We start from the raw sequence: 17,706 nt of genomic DNA on the forward strand, positions 1-17,706 counted from the left end.
TTATGGCCCTCCAAATCCAATAGCCTTTTATTCCTCAATAAAAACCATTCCTTTATCCAGACTAAACAACAGGCAGCATAATAAAGTCTCAAATTCGGTAATCCCAGTCCTCCTCTTTCTTTGGCATCTTGTAATAATTTAAATTTAACTCTTGGTTTTTTTCCCTGCCAAACAAATTTAGAAATATCTTTTTGCCATTGTTTAAAAGGTAAATCAGAGGATATTACAGGTATTGTTTGAAACAAAAACATCATTCTTGGCAGTACATTCATTTTTATCACGGATATTCTTCCCATTAATGACAATTGTAATTTATCCCATCTTAACAAGTCTTTCTTAATCTCTCTCCATAGTTTTTCATAATTATTATGAAACAACTTTGAATTTTTATTTGTCATAATAATACCTAAATATTTCAACTTTTCCTCTATTTTAAAATCTGTCTTGTCCATCAACTCTTTTTGTTCCCTTGAAGATAAATTTTTCACCAACATCTTTGTTTTTTGATTGTTGATCTTAAATCCTGCTAACGGTCCAAATTCTTTTAATTTGTCCATCAATGCATTAATTCCTTCCAAAGGGTTTTCTAATACAATTATCAAATCATCAGCAAATGCTCTCAATTTATATTCCTCTTTTTTTACCTTTATTCCCGAAATCCTTTTATCTTGCCTTATATCTCTAAGCAGCACTTCCAAGACCAAAATAAATAAAAGGGGAGATAATGGACATCCCTGTCTTGTACCCTTTTGTATTTCACATGAGTCCGTTAACCCCCCATTAACAATTATCTGTGCCTTCTGAGATGTATAAATAGATCTAATCCATTTTATAAAGTTATCTCCAAAATCCATTTGCTCCAGGACCTTAAACATAAATTTCCAATTCAAATTATCAAATGCTTTCTCAGCATCTAAAAAGATCAAAGCTGCTTGTTTATCATTTAGTTGTTCTAAGTATTCCAACACATTCAAAACATTCCTGACGTTATCACGTAGTTGTCTTTTAGGTAGAAACCCTGCTTGATCTTCCTGAATAAATTGTTGCAATATTATTTTCATTCTTTCTGCCAAAATCGTTGTAAAAATTTTATAGTCATTATTCAATAAAGATATCGGCCGATAATTTTTTGTTTTGGTTAGATCCTGCTCCTCTTTAGGTATTAATGTTATATTGGCATTTTTCCAACTATCCGGTATCTTCCCCTCTTGCAAAATAGAATTCATTGTATACTGTAAAGGTAATAAGAGTTCCTCCTCCAAGCATTTATAATACACTGCTGATAGTCCATCCGGTCCTGGCGCCTTTCCTAATTTAATTTTACTTATAGCCTCAGATATTTCTCTTGACGTAATAGGACCATTAATAGCTTGTCTCTGAAAATCTGTAATTTAGGCAAATTCTGTTTAGATATATACTCTTCTATTTTTTCAGAGGGAATTTCCTGACACTTGTACAAAGTTGAATAATATTGATGAAAAACCCTTTGGATTTTTACATTGTCTGTCAACATCTTCTAAATGACTATTCCCTAGACCAGTTGGTCATGGAACCGACCAGAGGGACGGCAACCCTGGACTTAATCCTCAGTGGGGACCGGGACCTGGTGCGAGATGTAAGTGTTGTTGAACCGATTGGGAGGAGTGACCACAGTGCTTTTAAATTAAACATACATGTAAATGGCCAATTGCCAAGAAAATCCAACACGGTCACATTTGACTTCAAAAGAGGAAACTTCACAAAAATGAGGGGATTGGTAAAAAGAAAGCTGAAAAACAAAGTCAGAGGGTCACATCACTCAAAAATGCTTGGAAGTTGTTTAAAAACACTATATTAGAAGCTCAACTGGAGTGCATACCGCAGATCAGAAAAGGTACCGCCAGGGCCAAGAAGATGCCAGCATGGTTAACGAGCAAAGTCAAGGAAGCTCTTAGAGGCAAAAAGTCTTCCTTCAGAAAATGGAAATCTTGTCCGAATGAAGAAAATAAAAAAGAACACAAACTCTGGCAAAAGAAATGCAAGAAGACAATAAGGGATGCTAAAAAAGAATTTGAGGAGCACATTGCTAAGAACATAAAAACCAACAACAAAAAATTCTATCAATACATTCAAAGCAGGAGACCATCTAGGGAGGCGATTGGACCCTTGGATGATAAGGGAGTCAAAGGTGTACTAAAGAACGATAAAGAGATTGCAGAGAAGCTAAATGAATTCTTTGCATCTGTCTTCACAGTGGAAGATATAGGGCAGATCCCTGAACCTGAACTAACATTTGCAGGAAGGGATTCTGAGGAACTGAGACAAATAGTGGTAACGAGAGAGGAAGTTCTAGGCTTAATGGACAATATAAAAACTGACAAATCACCGGGCCCGGATGGCATCCACCCGAGAGTTCTCCAAGAACTCAAATGTGAAATTGCTGATCTGCTAACTAAAATATGTAACTTGTCCCTCGGGTCCTCCTCCGTGCCTGAGGACTGGAAAGTGGCAAATGTAACACCAATCTTCAAAAAGGGATCCAGAGGGGATCCCGGAAATTACAGGCCAGTTAGCTTAACTTCTGTCCCTGGAAAACTGGTAGAAAGTATTATTAAAGCTAGATTAACTAAGCACATAGAAGAACAAGCCTTGCTGAAGCAGAGCCAGCATGGCTTCTGCAAGGGAAAGTCCAGTCTCAGTAACCTATTAGAATTCTTTGAGAGTGTCAACAAGCATATAGATAGAGGTGATCCAGTGGGCATAGTGTACTTAGACTTTCAAAAAGCGTTTGACAAGGTACCTCACCAAAGACTTCTGAGGAAGCTTAGCAGTCATAGAATAAGAGGAGAGGTCCTCTTGTGGATAAGGAATTGGTTAAGAAGCAGAAAGCAGAGAGTAGGAATAAACAGACAGTTCTCCCAATGGAGGGCTGTAGAAAGTGGAGTCCCTCAAGGATCGGTATTGGGACCTGTACTTTTCAACTTGTTCATTAATGACCTAGAATTAGGAGTGAGCAATGAAGTGGCCAAGTTTGCTGACGACACTAAATTGTTCAGGGTTGTTAAAACAAAAAGGGATTGTGAAGAGCTCCAAAAAGATCTCTCCAAACTGAGTGAATGGGCGGAAAAATGGCAAATGCAATTCAATATAAACAAGTGTAAAATTATGCATATTGGAGCAAAAACTCTTAATTTCACCTATACGCTCATGGGGTCTGAACTGGCGGTGACCGACCAGGAGAGAGACCTCGGGGTTGTAGTGGACAGCACGATGAAAATGTCGACCCAGTGTGCGGCAGCTGTGAAAAAGGCAAATTCCATGCTAGCGATAATTAGGAAAGGTATTGAAAATAAAACAGCCGATATCATAATGCCATTGTACAAATCTATGGTGCGGCCGCATTTGGAATACTGTGTACAGTTCTGGTCGCCTCATCTCAAAAAGGATATTCTAGAGTTGGAAAAGGTTCAGAAGAGGGCAACCAAAATGATCAAGGGGATGGAGTGACTCCCTTACGAGGAAAGGTTGCAGCATTTGGGGCTTTTTAGTTTAGAGAAAAGGCGGGTCAGAGGAGACATGATAGAAGTGTATAAAATTATGCATGGCACTGAGAAAGTAGATAGAGAAAAGTTCTTCTCCCTCTCTCATAATACTAGAACTCGTGGACATTCAAAGAAGCTGAATGTTGGAAGATTCAGGACAGACAAAAGGAAGTACTTCTTTACTCAGCGCATAGTTAAACTATGGAATTTGCTCCCACAAGATGCAGTAATGGCCACCAGCTTGGACGGCTTTAAAAGAAGATTAGACAAATTCATGGAGGACAGGGCTATCAATGGCTACTAGCCATGATGGCTGTGCTCTGCCACCCTAGTCAGAGGCAGCATGCTTCTGAAAACCAGTTGCCGGAAGCCTCAGGAGGGGAGAGTGTTCTTGCACTCGGGTCCTGCTTATGGGCTTCCCCCAGGCACCTGGTTGGCCACTGTGAGAACAGGATGCTGGACTAGATGGGCCACTGGCCTGATCCAGCAGGCTCTTCTTATGTTCTTATGTTCTTATCTCATCTCCTTCTTGTATCTTTAAAATAAGATTTTTTTGTCGTTCTTTTCTTAATTTATATGCTAGCAATTTCCCCGGTTTATTTGCAAATTCAAAAGTCCTTTGTTTAGCAAAGTTTAATTTCCTTTCAATTTCTCTAACTGTCAACATTGACACTTGTTTCTGTAACATTTTAATTTGATTTACAATAGAAACTTTAGTTGGATTCTTTTTCAATTCTTCCTCTTTTTGTTTTATTTCTTCCAAGATTAATTGCATTTTCTGTTGTTTCTTCTTTTTATTTCAGAATTACATTTCATAAAATATCCCCTCATAAATGCTTTACTTGTATCCCAAACAATATTTTCATCTGTTCCTTTATGTAAATTATGTTCAAAAAACTCTTTTAATTTCTTCTTACATTCTTGCACTATTTTATCATTCTGTAATAAAGATTCATTTAGTCTCCATCTAAATCCAAGTTTTTTTTTTTTAAAGTCAATATCACTGGATTGTGATCCGAAAAGGTTTTTGGTAATATATCCATTTTGGAAATGTCTTTCACTAGGTTTTTAGACATCCAAATTATATCGATCCTCGAGAATGTTTTATGTCTTTCTGAAAAATAAGTAAATTCTTTTGCATTGTCATTTATATATCTCCAAGCATCCACCAATTGTAAATTTTCCATCAGTTCAAAACAAATCTTCGGCAATTTACCCTGTGTCTCTTTAATATTTTTCTCAGAAAGGCTGTCCATTTTTGGTAAAATTACTCCATTCCAATCACCCATAACACACCAATGATCATATGAAAACTCTGACGATTTTTCCATAAGTCCTGTGTAAAACCTTGTTTTATCTTCATTGGGGGCATAAATGCCCACTATCAAAATTTTTGTACCTTGTAAAGTAATTTCAACCCCCACAAATCTACCACTGTCGTCCAATAATATCAATTTAGGAAACAATTGTGGGTTAATATAAAGAACAACACCATTTTTTTTTGATCCAGCCGAAATAAATTCTTCACCCAAATTTTTACAAATCAAATATTTAGAATCTTTCTTCTTGATATGAGTTTCTTGTAGACAAATTATATCCAATTTTAATTTTTTCAAATAATGAAACACTTTCTCTTCTGCGACGTATTAGCTCCATTTATATTCCAAGTTAGATATTTGTAATCCATCTTTAAGCATGTATTTTAAAAAGTACCTGATGCTCTCTTTAATCCATCATCTTCCTTTCCCTCCTCTGCATGTTCCTGTTGTCTTTGTTTCCCAGGAATTATATCCATTTCTTTGAGTTTGTGTTCTTCCATGTCTTTTGAAGCTTTTCTCAAGAAGTCCCTTGCTTTTTGAACAGTATTCAATCGATATTTTTGTTGTCTGAATGTAAAAATCACTCCTTCTGGAACATCCCACCTAAATTGAATTTTACATTGTTTAAGTTTTTCTGTAAAGAAAGCATATTCTTTTCTCTTGCGTAAAAGTGTAATAGGGATTTCTTTCATCACCAGTATTTCCTTGCCATCAATTTTAAAGATATTATTGAAATGTTGTTGTAGTACCATATATCTGGTCCTCTTTTTTACAAAATGCACAAGCACATCTCTTGGAATTTTTTTCATTGTTGCATATCTTGAATTGATTCTATAAACTTTGTCTATTTCAAATTCCATCAGATCTTCATTCCAATCCAAAAATTTTACCAGAGCATTAACCATTTTATCTCTGATATCTTCACCTGTTTCTTCAGGAATTGCACGAAATCTCAAACAATATTCTTTATCTCTCAATTCCATCACAGCGATATGATCCAAATTTTTTTCCAATTCCATATTTAATATATCTGTTCTGTTCTCCAAGATTTGCACCTTTCCTTTAACGTTTTTAACCTCCTGTGTTATTTGCCCAATTGTGCCTTTAATCTCATCCACTTCTATTTTGATATGTTCTTTTATATCTTTCAATTCCATCTTCATTTTGCCAAATTCATCTTTGATTTCTTGTCTATCCTGTTTCATCTCTTGTTTGAGATCTTGTTTAAGATCACTAATCCCATCCATTATTTTCTGGAACATGTCTGGGGAGACAGCCCCTTCCTGTGCATCAGTTGAATCTCTTCGCTCCAGGGCTTTAGTTGCTTTCCTAGTTGTCATTCTTGAAAAAAAAACCTTTAGTTTCTGCTATTAACCAATGTTCCCAAACCTAGAGGCAGTCTGTTTCTTTTTTTCCCCCAACAACAAAAGAGTTAATATTCCAGGCCTGTTAGTATGATCTAGCCAGCACAGTTCTTATCTCCTGCACGTCCAGGAATGCAAAACAAGTTTCGTTCACAGCACCCAACCATCAGTAATATACACGAACAGCAGATTCGTCCAAAGAGAATAGTCCAAAAAAAAAAAGAAAAAAAAATAGTCCCAGATATATTTCCTTCAAATAATCAAATCATCTTATCGGATAAGTTGCCTCTCATCCGTTTTAATCTTTATAATTCCAAATTCAAGCCAGCTTTTTGTCATTAAACTATAAATTAAGTTCTTTAAATTTTCTTTCTTCTTTAATTTTATATAAAAGGAAAAAAGTGTGACTCACCCAGGTTTCTCAATTGCTGATTCGTAAACAAGTCTCTTTTACTGTAGTAATTTAAACCAAAAGATAAGATTTAGACAGAAGGAGGCTCGCTCGTTATAGAACGTTTTTAAGGGGAAAAAAAGTATCGCTTTTTTTCAGCACAGCTTGCTGGAAGTCCTGACTTTGTCTTCCGCTGCTAGATAAGCCTTCTTATCTCAGGGGATTCCTGATCAATTCCAGCTATCTACAGCTCAACGAAGTTCCGTGGATAATCTCTTCAGTTCACCTTTGCCTTGGAGAACATTTACGCCAGTCAAAAATTCCTCTTGACTGGTTTTTAACTGAAAAAAGCTTCCTCTGAGACAGAGCTCACTCAGAGGCACCACCAGCAGAGCACTCCTTCCGGGAAGTCCCCCGCACATGTGGAGATTTCCTGTCCCAACATTATTCTAGGATATTATCACATTTGGTTGGCGTAAGAGAAGTATTTTGAAACTGATGGAACCTGCTTTATTCTGTTAAGTCCTGTGTCTGTTCTAGATGCACAACTGGAGCAGAATTCAAAAGAATCTCTACTTAAGATCTATCTCTACCAGAATACCAATTTTTCTGTTTCCAGTTAAGTGAATGGGAGTAATAGCTTCTTTTGGCAGTGCATAAGGGTCAAAAGAATGTTCAATTCCTACATGAATGTTGCAGTCCATAGAAGAAACTAGGGTGGCCACTTACCCACCCCAAAAAGAGGGCAAAAGTGGGCATATATTTGCATAAACTTTGCATATATGCGTGTGTGCAAATTTAGAAATAATTACTGTAATTTGAATAGGAATCCAATATATCTCACCATAGTAGGGAAGACTGTGCTAGGTGATCTGAGTGCCTGCTCAGTCTCTAGCCTAGGTACTAACTGCCTAGGGCTCTTTCTTCTTATGGTTCTTTCTCTTGAAAGCAGACTTGGACCAGACATCCCTTCCAACATAGGACTTCTTTAAATAGAGGTCTGACCACTGACTAAGAGCATTGTTTTCAGTGAAATAGGACACATGGCCATTCCTGAAGAAATAGTGGTTTGTTCTGTAGCAAGCAGCTCACATGTGGAAGTAAACAGTGCATGTGCACCTGGGATATGGAATCTACCGCCCATGGGCCACATGCCACTTGCAGCACCTCTCTGGCAACTCCACCTTTTCCATCAGGCAGCCCATCTGTGTCTGTATTGTGTCATGTGCCCGGCTCTCTCACACATGCTCCATTGGCCCTGCTGTCTTCTCATGTGTGGAAGGGGCAGGGCAAATGTCTGAAGGGAAAGAAGGAGGGATAGAGAGAGAGGCCGGGGGAAAGCCAGTTACACCGCCAAATTCGTTGCACCGATCTCTACTGACCTGTTAATTGATATGCCACAAAGCAGAGAGACAGCAAGTGCTGTTCACTGACTGTTGTTTGGTAGGGGCATGCACCAACCAAAAGATTCAGTTTGGATTCTAATCCAGCACTTTTGAAAATAGCCTAATTTGGAGGCAGGTTGGTTCAGGATTCAAATCCCAAATCCCAATTCAGTAAAATGAAAGTAGGCCTCCCACATTCACTATCATGGGAAATTTAAAAACAACTATAGCTTTTCTTTCCTATTTAATAGGATTGGATTAAATGAGTAGGTATAGTAACTCCTCCTGAGTGGATGCCAAATTTCAGACAACTGGATACAAGGGGTTTTGTGCTGGACAACTTTAAAGTGTTCCCCCCCCCCAAAAAAGTGGAACCATCTTTTTTTTTTTTAGAATTTGATTACATTTACAGGCACAGTAGCCTCTTCTGAGAGGATAAATCCTGCCTCCTTTCAGGATAGCTGCAGTGGTTCTCCTGTAAGGGCAGCCTTACAGTTCTGGGGATATTAAAAAAAGATTTCACTTAATCTCCCCTATTGTTTTGTGACAATTGGTATGAAAATAGCATACATCATAGAGGTAAGTAACCTGCAAAATTTCTGAGCAGATGCAGGAAGGTTTGCGCTAGATGTCTTTAAATTTATTTATTTTATTTATTTAATTTAATTTATATACCGCCCTAAGCCAAAAAGGCTCTCTGGGCGGTGTACATAAAAGATAAAACAAGCAAAATATATAAATACAGTAAATATAACAGGATCAAAAGTCAAAACAACAAACAACAACAACCAAGCAACATCAAAATATAACAATAATAAGATACTGTTTAAAATACACGATAAAAACAATTAAGATACGTTTTAAAATGCCTGGGAGTATAAAAAGGTTTTCACCTGGTGCCGAAAAGATAGCAGCGTCGGCGCCAGGCGTACCTCATCGGGGAGACTATTCCACAATTCGGGGGCCACCACCGAGAAGGCCCTAGTTCTGGTCACCACCCTCCGAGCTTCTCGATGGGATGGCACTCGGAGGAGGGCCTTAGATGTCGAGCGCAGTGTACGGGTAGGTTTGTATTGGGAGAGGCGTTCCACCAGGTATTGCGGTCCCATGCCGTGCAGGGCTTTATAGGTCAAAACCAGCACTTTGAATTTAGCCCGGAAACAAATAGGAAGCCAGTGCAGACGGGCCAGAACGGGTGTTATATGAACGGACCTTCTGGTCCGCGTCAGTAGTCTGGCCGCTGCATTCTGGACTAGCTGTAGTTTCCGAACTATCTTCAAGGGCAGCCCAACGTACAGCGCATTGCAGTAGTCCAACCTAGAAGTTACCAGAGCGTGAACAACTGAGGCGAGGTCATCACTGTCCAGATAGGATGATTTGGGAGAGAGAACGGAAAGGAATTAACTTCCTTCCCTGTACTTTTGTGGGCAATGATTTTAGTACAAAAATGGAATACATTGGAGAGGTGCCCCTGGAAGGATAGGTGCAGGGACTGGAGAGTTAAGATCAATGAAAAAAACCAGCTTCAAGCTTGTGTTCTGCTCAGTTGGCACCAAGAGTCACTGAACTAAGTGGAAAACTGATTTGACAGGAATAGATGTAAGCCGGCATGTCACAGAGGAAGGAGGACTTGGATACCCAGAATTTTCCAAGCAAGCACCACTAGCAGAACTAACAAAAAACACAAAACAGGGGGATAAATTATGCCAACATCTTTCCTTCAAAGCGCTGTGATTGGATAGTCATGGTGAAATCAGTTCTTCTGATCATGAGCTAGACCTGTCTGTCACAAAAGAGCTCGCTCTTCTTGTCCTGATATTTTCTTTATATGGAACTTTTGGGAAGAAAAGTTTCACTGTCAGCAGACATACTGTCTACAGCATTTTTTTTTAAAGTCCAAATCTCCAAAATGAAATGGACTGCCTTCAAGTTGATTCCGACTTATGGATACCCTATGAATAGGGTTTTCATGGTAAGCGATATTCAGAGGTAGTTTACCATTGCCTTCCTCTGTGGCTGAGAGGCAGTGACTGGCCAAAGGTCACCCAGTGAGTTTCATGGCTGTGTGGGGATTTGAACCCTGGTCTCCCAGATCATAGTCCAACACTCTCCCTTCAGTCAGGGAATTTGAAGAGATCCTGCTTCAGCTCAAACAAGCCCTGAGTCTGTCTAAGAGACGTGCTTTGGTTTGGGATTTGTCCAAATCCAATGCATACCTCTATTGCTTGGGAATCTCAACTCTGAGGGAGAGATGGTGGAAAGAGAGAAGGGATGGCTCACCAGATGGAATTTTCCTGTGGATGAACAATTCTCAATAGAAAAAAAGATTCCTCATCCCTGATGTACATGTATCTTTAAACATCCATGCCTGAGAAGCCTGATTAGCCCAATTTTCCAATATAAATTTATATGAGTGTTTAAAGATGAATGTATTATTTGCTAAAACATCTACACTGGCTGCCCATATCCTACCAAGCCAGGTTCAAGACTCCTGCACTAATATACCAAGCCCTGTACCACTTGGGTCTTTAAAGACCACCTAAGCCCTTACATCCCAGCCTGATCACTGAGCTCATAAAGAGGATTGCTGTTAGCTGTCCTCCATGTTACAGAGGCCCAACTGGCCTCAACTAGAAGTCAGGCATTTAGTGTCACCATTACCCTGCTGTAGAACACTCTTCGAGCAGAGATTTGGCAGGTATCCTCAGTTTTGACTGGCAGGTGTCTCTTGAAGATATTTTTGGGCCTACAGGCCTATGCAGTTGTCTAAAATGTTTTTGAGTAGGCAGTCATTTTAATGATTGTTCTGTATTGCTTCTAGAAGTTTTTTATGTTGCTGTACATCACCCTGATGTTTTGTCAGAGGGTGGTACATAAATACTGTTTAAAATAAATATAAAATAAAATATTACTTTCATATTTCACATATTTGCTGCATAAATCCTGGCATAATACTGGTGCTTCCAATCATAGCATCTAGTGCAGACCCTGCTTTAAGTTACCAGAAATAGATGCTGGGAGCACTAAGTACTCCGAAATCTGAGGACTCCAGTTTGGTAAGTGGATGTCTCAAACATTGCTATGAATAAGAGCCACAGCAATTGCAGACCTTATGTAAACAGCACTTTCTCTTGTTTGAATCCATTGAATGCTTTTGTTGGAAAGAATAAGTGCAGCTGCTGAACTCTATCTCCTTGCAACGAATGTTCTTTCAGACAGGTACTATGCACAGCTGATGGCCAGCATACAGATCAAAAAGGGGACACCAGCCAATATTGAAAGGAGCATACAGCTGCTGCCTGCCAGAACCAATCAAAGGCTGCCCTGCTGTGATAGCAAAGATTGATCTGTTCCTAGTTAGGGTGAGCTTCAGCTAGCAGAAAAGAGAGGAGGAGGCAGGACTGGGAGATTCCACAAGCTTCAGCACAGTGTTCAGTGCTATATCGGTTGTAACTGACAGCACCCTGGGACATTGTTTATAGTAAGAGCAAAACGCTTTCAGACAAAATGCTTCACTCATACCTGACTGATGGCAGGGAAACCTTTCTTTTTAAGGTACTTGAATATTAATTAGTATTAATCCCCATCTTCTGTCTTTTCATGTGATTTAAGCTCCCTGACCTGCCTGGTTCAATGTTCTTCACTCTCTGTTTCTGAATTTAAGAAGCATTAAAGGCACACAGAGTAAGAACAGGCAAGTAGATTAAAGAACTCCAAAAAACTAACCAACAGGGCTTGCTCAATGAACTATTGGATGAAGCTAATATTTGTCCACCCTTGAAGGAGGTGCATCAATGATGCACAGTGACAACATGTTTTATCTTTGTTCAGTACGGACATTTCAGCTTGTCTGGGGCATAAAGGGAGAGATGTCAGCCACAGAATACAGCACACAACCACTTTCAGTTTAAGCACAGGCATCAGCAAAGATGGGGCAATAAAGTGGGAGGTTGAAAGGAAGAGGCAGTGGGCTCCCCAGCAAGAAGAGAATAAGCACAGTAGGAAATGCTTTGGTTTGGAGCAGCAGGTTCAGTTCTTCTTTCCATGTGCTCTATTTATGGGGAAGGAGCATAACTCATGTGAAAGATCCCATATTTGGTCTCAGGACTCTCCAGCTGCAAGAGCCCAGGTAGGAGGGCAGGGAAAGAGTCCCATCTGAGGAGGCTGCCGACCTGACGTGTATAACCGAGACCTGGGTGGGTGATCAGGGAGGAGTTGCTCTTTCCCAGATCTGCCCACCTGGGTATATGGTTCAGCATTATGGTAGAACCGAAGGACAGGGAGGCGGGGTTGCTGTGGTCTATAGGAGTTCTTTCTCATTCACCAAGCACCCTGTCCAGGTGACGTCTGGCTTGGAATGTCTCCACCTTGTGCTGGGCCAGAGAGACAGACTGGGAATTTTGTTGGTGTACCGCCCGCCCTGCTGCTCAACAAATTCCCTAACTGAGCTGACAGAGGTAGTCTCGGAGGTATTGTTGCGGTCCCCTAGACTATTGGTACTGGGGGACTTCAACGTCCATGCCGAGACTGCTTTATCTGGGGTGGCTCAGGACTTCATGGTTTCCATGACAACCTTGGGGCTGTCTCAATTTGTTTCTGGCCCGACGCATGTGTCGGGACATACCCTTGATTTGATCTTCGTCACTGGACATGGAGATGGTGATCTGGAGGTTAGGGATTTATCATCTATTCCTTTGTCATGGACAGATCACCGCTTGCTGAAGTTTAGGCTCACAGCAGCCCTTTCCCTCTGCAAGGGCGGGGGACCTATTAAATTGGTCCACCCCCGGAGACTAATGGATCCTGAGGGTTTCCAAAGGGCTCTGGGGGTTTTTCCGACTGAGAAGACTGGCGCTCCTGGTGAAGCCCTGGTTGAACTGTGGAATACGGAAATGACCCGGGCGGTTGACACGATCGCTCCCATGTGCCCCCTCCTATGCAGAGCTCATACAGCTCCATGGTATACCTTGGAGCTGAGAGCGATGAAGCAAGAGAGGAGGAGGCTTGAGTGCAGATGGAGGCGAACTCCCGATGAATGCAATTACACCTTGGTAAGTGCTTGTTCTAAGCAGTATATAGTAGCGGTGAGGGCAGCAAAAAAGAGATATTTTGCTGATACTATTAAGTCATCACTCTCCCGCCCAGCGGAGCTCTTTAAAATTGTGCGAGGGCTTTTACATTCTGGCCCTCAGGATATTATAGATTCATCTGTAGCCCGCTGTGATGAGTTCGCCGAGCACTTCCAAGATAAGATCGCATGCATTCGCCGGGACTTAGACTCCAATATTATAGCAGTTGGACCTAATGAAGTATCCAGATCACGGTCTTGTCCTCATTTATTGGATGAGTTTCAGTCTGTGCAGCTTGAGGATGTTGACAGGATCCTTGGACTGGTGCGGGCGACCACGTCTGTACTGGATCCTTGCCCCTCTTGGCTGGTGAAAGCTGGCAGGACCGGAACCGCCGGCTGGGCCAAGGAGGTAATAAATGCCTCTTTAAGAGAGGGAGTGGTCCCTGACTGCCTAAAAGAGGCAGTGGTGAGACCACTCCTGAAGAAACCCTCCTTGGACCCAGACAACTTGAACAACTATAGACCTGTGGCGAATGTTCCGTTCCTGGGCAAGATCCTGGAGCGGGTGGTTGCCGGCCAGCTCCAGAGGCTCTTGGATGACACTGATTATCTTGATCCATTTCAATCTGGTTTTAGGCCCGGTTTTGGCACCAAAACAGCCTTGGTCGCCCTGTATGATGACCTCTGTCGGGAGAGGGACAGGGGGAGTGTGACTCTGTTGATTCTCCTTGATCTCTCAGCTGCTTTTGATACCATCAACCATGGTATCCTTCTGGGAAGACTCACGGAGTTGGGAGTTGGGGGTACTGCTTGGCAGTGGCTCCGCTCCTACTTGGTGGGTCGTCACCAGAAGGTAGTGCTTGGGGAACATTGCTCGACACCCTGGACTTTCCATTGTGGAGTCCTGCAGGGATCGGTCCTGCCCCCTATGCTTTTTAACATCTACATGCAGCCGCTGGGTGCGGTCATCAGGAGTTTTGGGGTGCGTTGTCATCAGTATGGTGATGACACGCAACTCTATTTCTCCTTTTCATCCTCTTCAGGTGAGGCTGTTAACGTGCTAAACCGTTGCCTGGCCGCGATAATGGACTGGATGGGGGCTAACAAACTGAAGCTCAATCCTGACAAGACCGAGACGCTGTTGGTGAGTGCCTTCACTGCCCAGATGGAGGATGTTCATCCTGTTCTTGATGGGGTTACACTCCCCTTGAAGGAACAGGTTCGTAGCTTAGGAGTTCTTTTCGATCCTTCCTTGTCTCTCGAGATCCAGGTGGCCTCGGTGGCATGGAATGCTTTCTACCATCTTCAACTGGTAGCCCAGCTACGTCCCTATCTGGACAGTGACGACCTCGCCTCAGTTGTTCACGCTCTGGTAACTTCTAGGCTGGACTACTGCAATGCGCTCTACGTTGGGCTGCCCTTGAAGACAGTTCAGAAACTACAGCTAGTCCAGAATGCAGCGGCCAGATTACTGACGCGGACCAGAAGGTCTGTTCATATAACACCTGTTCTGGCTCGTCTGCACTGGCTTCCTATTTGTTTCCGGGCTAAATTCAAAGTGCTGGTTTTGACCTATAAACCCCTGCACGGCATGGGACCGCAATACCTGGTGGAACGCCTCTCCCAATATGAACCTACCCGTACACTGCGCTCAACATCTAAGGCCCTCCTCCGGGTGCCATCCCATCGAGAAGCCCGGAGGGTTGTGACTAGAACTAGGGCCTTTTCGGTAGTGGCCCCCGAACTGTGGAATAGTCTCCCCGATGAGGTACGCCTGGCGCCGACGCTGCTATCCTTTCGGTGCCAGGTGAAACCCTTTTTATACTCCCAGGCATTTTAAAGTGTATTTTAAATTGTATTTTATAGTGTATTTTATCAGTATTTTCATTATTGTTGTATTTTGACGTTGTTGGTTCTTTGTTATTGTTTGTTTTGATCTTTGATTTTGTTATATTTATTGTATTTATATATTGTGCTTGTTTTATCTCTTATGTACACCGCCCAGAGAGCCTTTTTGGCTTAGGGTGGTATATAAATTAAATTAAATAAATAAATAAATAAATAAACTTGGAAAGCTGTGTCTAGTCAAGGGTTAGTACTGAGCTATGTGGACCAATGGTCTGTCTTGAAAGATGCAGCTTTATGCATGTTCATATGATGGTGCCTGTGTGGGAGAAGGCCAGAGAATATATGGGTAGCAGCCCTGGGGCAAGTAAGGGTTCCGTGGCTGGATCTCATCTAGGTAACTTTGCTTCAGCTGACCCTAGTGTCCAAGGATGCTCAGATGCTGCATCTCTTGTTGTATTCATACAAATATTAACTAGATATTGTCTATAGATGTGCAAATTGGAGGCTGTTCTTCTGCAAAAAATGAGATGCCAAATAATAATGTATCAGCTGCCTCCTTGATCAACATTGTTGTCTCCCCACTGCTTGCCTTGCACAATAAACAATCAGGAAAATGCTCTGGCAACTCTTTCTAGTAGCCCAAGGCTCTGTCTGCACTTTTCCCTGCTGCACCTCCATGCAAGAGGAGAGACATGGCAACACAAAGCAGCTATCCCCCATGAACATCACTATCCACCTCAGGCAGACCCCAGTGGTCCATATGAAGTGAACTATCAGGCATCCAATATAACGTAGATGGTTATCAATGAAAGCTCACACTGCAATAAGTCAAATAGTCTATAAGGTCTCATGGAACTCTCTCTCAAGCCAGGGGTCAAACGCGGTTGCATATTTGTGAGTGATTGAGACCACCTAATACAGATTATGCAAGCTGGCATGAAGCCAGCACTCTGTGGACCTGGCAGTTACAAAGATGCAGACACAGCGCAAGGTACCACAATGCCTGTGCATGTGAGGAATGTAGAAACAAACAGGAGGTGCTGCAGACATGTAAGCCATCTCTGCCTGAGATTTCTTCCTCTTTAATTACATTGTAACCCTCATGGATTTCCCAAACAGGAAACCCTTCTTACTTACCTGTCATTTCAACACCTGTGGGGGGGGGGGAAACAAGCCCCCACTAGCCAGAATTCTTGGCTTTGATGACAGGGTAGGTGAACTGTCTGCAAAACACTTGTCTTTGGCCTGAGATTGATTATTCCCTCCTGCAGCTGAATGAACTCATGACTCAGAGCATATTAGTAGTAGTTAAACTGTGTTACAATTAAAGCACAGAGGCGGAACAGAGTGCTAACGCCTGCATTGTTTACCCAAATGGGAACCCTGTTTGTGGGTTTAGAGAAGACCACTTTGGATCTCAAGGAGTCTTTAGTGGGTGGGTGTGTTTGAATTGTATCTACAGGATATTTTAGGTCTAATATTTTCCTCTGTATGTCTTTTTATTCCTATAGAATCATGTGAGGAACGCTGCTGTGGCAAGAGACACAGGGAGTTTTGAGGTTCACACTCCCCTTCCTCTTTGCTTCTGCACCGCAGGATGGAACAGAGAAAGATCTGGTCTCGGATATGGGACTCCGAAGACTCATTAGTGGCCTTGGTGTTTCTTTTCTTGGTTTTCTTTTCATGGAATGTCACTAGCACTCCCATCTATAATACCTTCCACTCTGAGAACCGTGACTGGACTTTCAACCATTTGACTGTCCATCAGGCCACTGGAGCAGTCTACGTGGGAGCCATCAATAGGATTTACAAGCTGTCTGGAAACTTGACCATTTTGGTAGCTCACAAGACAGGGCCTGAGGAGGACAACAAGTCCTGCTATCCACCTCTCATAGTGCAGCCTTGCACTGAGATCTTGACTTTGACTAATAACGTGAACAAGCTGCTGATCATTGATTACACAGAAAATAGGCTGTTGGCCTGTGGGAGCCTCTACCAAGGAGTCTGCAAGCTGCTGCGATTGGATGACCTCTTCATACTGGTGGAACCATCTCACAAGAAGGAGCACTATCTTTCCAGCGTTAACAAAACTGGCACTATGTATGGAGTTATAGCTCGCTCTGAGGGTGAGGATGGGAAGCTTTTCATTGGTACAGCAGTGGATGGCAAGCAGGATTACTTCCCCACTCTTTCCAGCCGGAAGCTACCACGTGACCCAGAGTCATCAGCTATGTTGGATTATGAGCTTCACAGTGACTTTGTTTCATCACTCATAAAAATCCCTTCAGACACACTGGCCTTGATCTCTCACTTTGACATTTTCTATATCTATGGATTTGCCAGTGGAAATTTTGTCTATTTTCTGACTGTGCAGCCAGAAACTCCTGAGGGTGTGTCCATCAACTCACCAAGTGACCTCTTCTATACATCGCGAATTGTGCGTCTCTGCAAGGATGACCCCAAGTTCCACTCCTATGTTTCTCTGCCATTTGGTTGTGTCAAGGGTGATGTGGAGTATCGCCTCCTGCAGGCAGCCTACCTTTCCAAGCCTGGGGAGGTGCTGGCCAGGTCCCTCAATATCACTGCCCAGGATGATGTTCTTTTTGCCATTTTCTCCAAGGGACAAAAGCAGTATCACCAGCCTCCTGATGATTCAGCTCTTTGCATCTTTCCCATCCGTGCTATCAATGCCCAAATTAAGGAGCGCCTACAATCTTGCTATCAAGGAGAAGGCAACTTGGAACTCAACTGGCTGCTTGGAAAAGATGTTCAGTGTACCAAGGCGGTAAGAATGTTCGCAGTATTTT

General features: G+C 42.0%; 1 protein-coding gene across 10 annotated transcripts in view; it reads left to right on the plus strand.

Moving 5' to 3' along the window:
- The window catches only part of PLXNA2 (plexin A2), a 627,239-nt gene that overhangs the window by 61,662 nt on the left and 547,871 nt on the right, over positions 1-17,706 (plus strand). For all 10 annotated transcript variants that reach the window (XM_061632052.1, XM_061632055.1, XM_061632053.1 and 7 more), the window contains one exon: positions 16,411-17,684. In XM_061632052.1, coding sequence (XP_061488036.1) covers positions 16,497-17,684 — 1,188 coding nt within the window. In that variant the 5' untranslated portion in view covers positions 16,411-16,496. The remainder of the gene's footprint in view (positions 1-16,410; positions 17,685-17,706) is intronic.

The sequence above is a fragment of the Rhineura floridana genome, chromosome 6, assembly GCF_030035675.1.
Source record: "Rhineura floridana isolate rRhiFlo1 chromosome 6, rRhiFlo1.hap2, whole genome shotgun sequence".
NCBI classification, from domain to species: domain Eukaryota; kingdom Metazoa; phylum Chordata; class Lepidosauria; order Squamata; family Rhineuridae; genus Rhineura; species Rhineura floridana.